Below are 4,316 nucleotides of genomic sequence, written 5' to 3' on the forward strand. Positions count from 1 at the left end.
TCCGAAAAAAGTTTGCGAAGCATTACATGAAAGTGCGTGTAATACTAATAACGCTGACGAGGGGATTTTTCTGCTGCCCACATAATAATATAATCACCACTAAAAGCATCAGGAAGACCAAGCTATGTATATATACTACTTTAGCACGACCTCATACTGAACCTCATATACATACTATATACATACAGGGGCCTATACATACACACACGCACACACACGCGCACACACGCGCGCGCACACGCACACACCACAAGCACGCACACACAAACATTCACACACAACACGCCCGCTACCCGCCCTCTCCAGTTTACCCCGTCTCATGTTCATCGTCCCTCATCCGTTTACCCTCGCTCTCTTATTTACCCCTTCTCGCCCGTTCTCTCTCCCTCGCTTCTGTTCCATCGGCTACCCACACGTCCTCCCTCGCCTACGCCACCCACACGTTACTTCCCGGCGTCTCATCCGAATAACCTGTCCCCGCAGCAACTAATTTACGGACACGCGTATGAACAAAGCCGACGAAATTATTTGAACGCCGTGTCGCGGTCGCGTATGGTAATTGCTGACGACTCAGCGATAATTCTTCTCTACGATCTGCTCAGAGCCGACTCTCACATCGCATTGACGCTGCCTCTCTTTCTCGCTCTCACAAGTTGGCTTTCCGAGCGTATCGACCTTTGTCACCGAGCAGCCGCGGAGGTGGCACTAACTAGGTAGAAACATTCCCCGATGTCATCAGTTGCTCGCCCTGTGCCGTGCGTAATTAATTGCAAGTCGTAGCACTGCATTTTGGCCGCGCATGCGCCAACAACAAATATATCACAGCAGCAGCGCCGTCTATATCACGCCGAACGATTAATTTATAAGGAACTGTTCGACTATTAACGGCTAAACTAACTAAGCGGTTTATTGCAGCGGAGCGGCGCGTGTCAATTTACGATATTTTCTTCTCGTCGTCCGTAGAGAAAAGATAGATAATCGTCTCCGATTTCTGCGTTTATTTATGATATTGCCGTCTTCTCTCGTCAGCGTGAGCTGGAAATTCGTCTCTGAATCTCGTGCGTAAATTTATGATCACTATCGTCTTCCTTCGTGCGGTGAGCAGAGATGCGTGGACGAGTCTGAGACAGGCGCGCTCGTTCATGAGACTGCCTTCTCCTGCTCGCCATCAGCGCGCAGAAAAGAACGCGCGCTCGCGTCTCCGAGATTCGCACCTGGTAATTTCTAATATCGTTCTCTCCTTCTTCTTTTTTTCTCTCTCTCTCTGATCTTCTAGGAGTCGGTTGAAGGCCGCCTGGCCGCGCGCCGACGAGCCATGAATGGGCGACAAGATGAGACGGCGATCGCGCTCCTTGTACGAACCGCTGCTCGAATTCACCGACGTGCAGACCGATAACGTGAGCGCCTTCTTCTCGAGTCTCCGCTTCCCCGGACCGCCCACGGGCGACGACGGCAGCGACGATGGCGATACCGGCGACGATCTATCTGACTGGTCGTCGCTACGCGTCGTCAGTGAAGCAACGTTTCGCGACAGCGCCGAGAACATTTCGGCGATCGATTTCAACGTCTCCGATTTCTACAATCTATCGTCGTCGGCGGCGGCGAATCTGACGACGAATGCGAGCGACGCCGACCTGCAGGAGATCGACCTGCGCCATCCCGTGCTCGGCGTGCTGCTGTTGTTCTTCTGCGTGGCGACAGTGTTCGGCAACATGCTTATCGTCGTGTCGGTGGCGCGCGAGCGATATCTGCGCAGCGTCACCAACTACTTCATCATGTCGCTCGCCATCGCCGACCTCAACCAGGGAGCCATCGTGATGCCGTTCGCCGCCATACACGAGATGACGCGAAACATATGGTTGTTCGGACCCGACTGGTGCGACCTCTGGCACTCGTTCGACGTGCTCGGCAGCACGGCGTCCATATTGCATCTGTGCGTCATCTCGCTGGATCGCTACTGGGCGATCACGGATCCGTTCGCCTACCCGAGCCGCATGTCGACGGGCCGCTCGTTCGTGCTCATCGCGCTCGTCTGGGTCTGCTCGGCTAGCATCAGCTTTCCGGCGATTGTCTGGTGGCGCCACGCGGCGCCGCCCGACGGCTACCCGACCGACCTGTGCCTGTTCACCGAGGACAAGGGCTACCTGCTCTTCTCGTCGCTCGTCTCCTTCTACATCCCGCTGCTCATCATGCTGTTCGCCTACTTCAAGATCTACCGGGCCGCCACCGAGCAGATGCGCAGCCTCAAGTGCGGCACGAAGAAGATGTCGGACGAGGGCACGGAGCTGACGCTGCGCATACACCGCGGCGGGCCGCGTCACGCGCTCAAGTCACCGCAGCGCGGGGACGGCGCGCTGCCGGAGCCGGGAGCCGAGACGCGGCTTTGTCCGCCGACGCCGGCCGCCAACGGCAGCGGCATGTCGTCGCGTCGCTTCAACTTCTCGATCAGCAAGCGGCTGGCGAAGATCGCCAAGGAGCAGAAGGCGGCGAAGACGCTCGGCATCGTCATGGGCGCCTTCGTCGTCTGCTGGCTCCCGTTCTTCCTCACCAACGTGCTGTCGGGCATCTGCGCCGCCTGCATCGTGCGGCCGGACATCGTCTTTCCCGTCTTCACGTGGCTCGGCTACATCAACTCGGCGATCAACCCGGTCATCTACGCGCTGTCGAGCCGCGACTTTCGGCGGGCCTTCTACAAGACGTGCTGCACGTGCTGTCCGAGCTGCGTCAGTAACTACTTCTATCTGCGCTACCGGCGCCGGATGGCCTACCAGAACAGCATCTCGTATTCGTACACGTACAGCTCGACGTCGTTCAACGCGTCGTTCCGCTTGTGACGCGGGGCAACGGCAAGTTCTCGCGATAGTCGCGCGTTCTCGCGAGAGTCGCAAGTTCTCACGATAGTTGCAACTTCTCGCGAGATATGCAAGTTCATGTGAGAGTTGCGCGTTCTCGCGATAGTCGCGCGTTCTCGCGATAGTCGCGCGTTAGGCGGCAGCGGCGATTTTCCAAGCATTCGTTTTCAGTGTAAGCGGCAATCGTCTTATGAGTACGGCCTTATACACCAACACTACACACATGGCTTAGGGCTATATATTATATATATATGTGGATATATATATATATATACGGACTACCACGGATAGAACTGGCTAGTATTGGTGGTAATACTAATCAGCATTACTTTGGATAGTTAAATAAAGTTGCCTCAACATACACAACATTACGGCTATTACCAAGCATGCATGCACTACAAATATCACAAATTGTTAAGTTGCATTAACAATTATTATAACTATTACTAATTGACGCAAAGATATTATTATTATCACGTATTAAAAGTATCACAAAGCATGTTTCGACTACGCGGTTTTTACACATTCTTCTACCAATTAACGAAAATTGCGTTCCCTGTTATGTGGTTACGCATGAATGTTTCTGCGCCTATACACAACTGCGTGCTTCGCCTAATCAATAGTCGGAAGCTTATAATCAGCACAGCGGATCTAATGAACAAATGCACAATTATGCCGTGATTGGATTATCATTTGCGACTAGTCCCTATAATGCAAAAATATTAGCGAAGGCGCGAGCAATGCAACGTGATGTCGTCACGTCTGAGTTTGAATGTGATTAATGTCACGACATGGGAAATTTGACATCGGAAAACGGAGGGAGGGCATGTGGTTGGAAGCTAAGCAACGCCTCTGGTACGTACGCTGACATGGCGACGCCTATATACGCTACATGCAGTAGCAATTCATCTTCATGGCATTGACATTCACGGTTGGGCGTACGCCTCAACGATGATGAATGTGCGGGTTAACTTTGTGAAATCATTTATTGAGATTTTGCTTTTGAATAACTATATGTCTGCGAGACTTGACGGGAATTAACATGGACCGAAACGATAAATGATATCTTCTTATAGTAACTAGGAAGCAATGTTTACAATAATAAAACAGCAAAATAGTTAGTTAATACAGCAACACTATCGAAAACGAAAAAGTCATATCATTGAGTTCTTAATTATATCTCAATCTAACAAGTTGTAAGGTTAAACGTAGTACTATTTTATGAATAAATTGCACCCTATGCTCATATTATCATGTACATAAACACAAGAGTGACTATACACGTAATAAAGTGTTAAATTGACCAACGGGAGAACTGATTTTGGGGTTTAATTCGAACAGCACAATTCGCGCACTGTACAGACCGAGATAAGAGATGTCGTCACGAAACAGCTGTTTTGTCGCGTATCACTTCAATTTAACGTTTTGTCTGTTCTCTTATTCAACGTCTATGCCTATTGATAT

At 51.0% G+C, this 4,316-nt stretch overlaps 1 protein-coding gene across 1 annotated transcript; it reads left to right on the forward strand.

The window, feature by feature from the left end:
* The first annotated feature begins 1,331 nt into the window (after positions 1-1,331).
* LOC106806195 (dopamine receptor 2-like) lies at positions 1,332-2,834 on the forward strand. The gene has a single exon (XM_014808061.1). The coding sequence runs from the start codon at positions 1,332-1,334 to the stop codon at positions 2,832-2,834; it is 1,503 nt and encodes a 500-aa protein (XP_014663547.1).
* Positions 2,835-4,316: the final 1,482 nt, after the last annotated feature.

The sequence above is a fragment of the Priapulus caudatus genome, unplaced genomic scaffold, assembly GCF_000485595.1.
Source record: "Priapulus caudatus unplaced genomic scaffold, Priapulus_caudatus-5.0.1 Scaffold147, whole genome shotgun sequence".
NCBI lineage: Eukaryota > Metazoa > Priapulida > Priapulimorpha > Priapulimorphida > Priapulidae > Priapulus > Priapulus caudatus.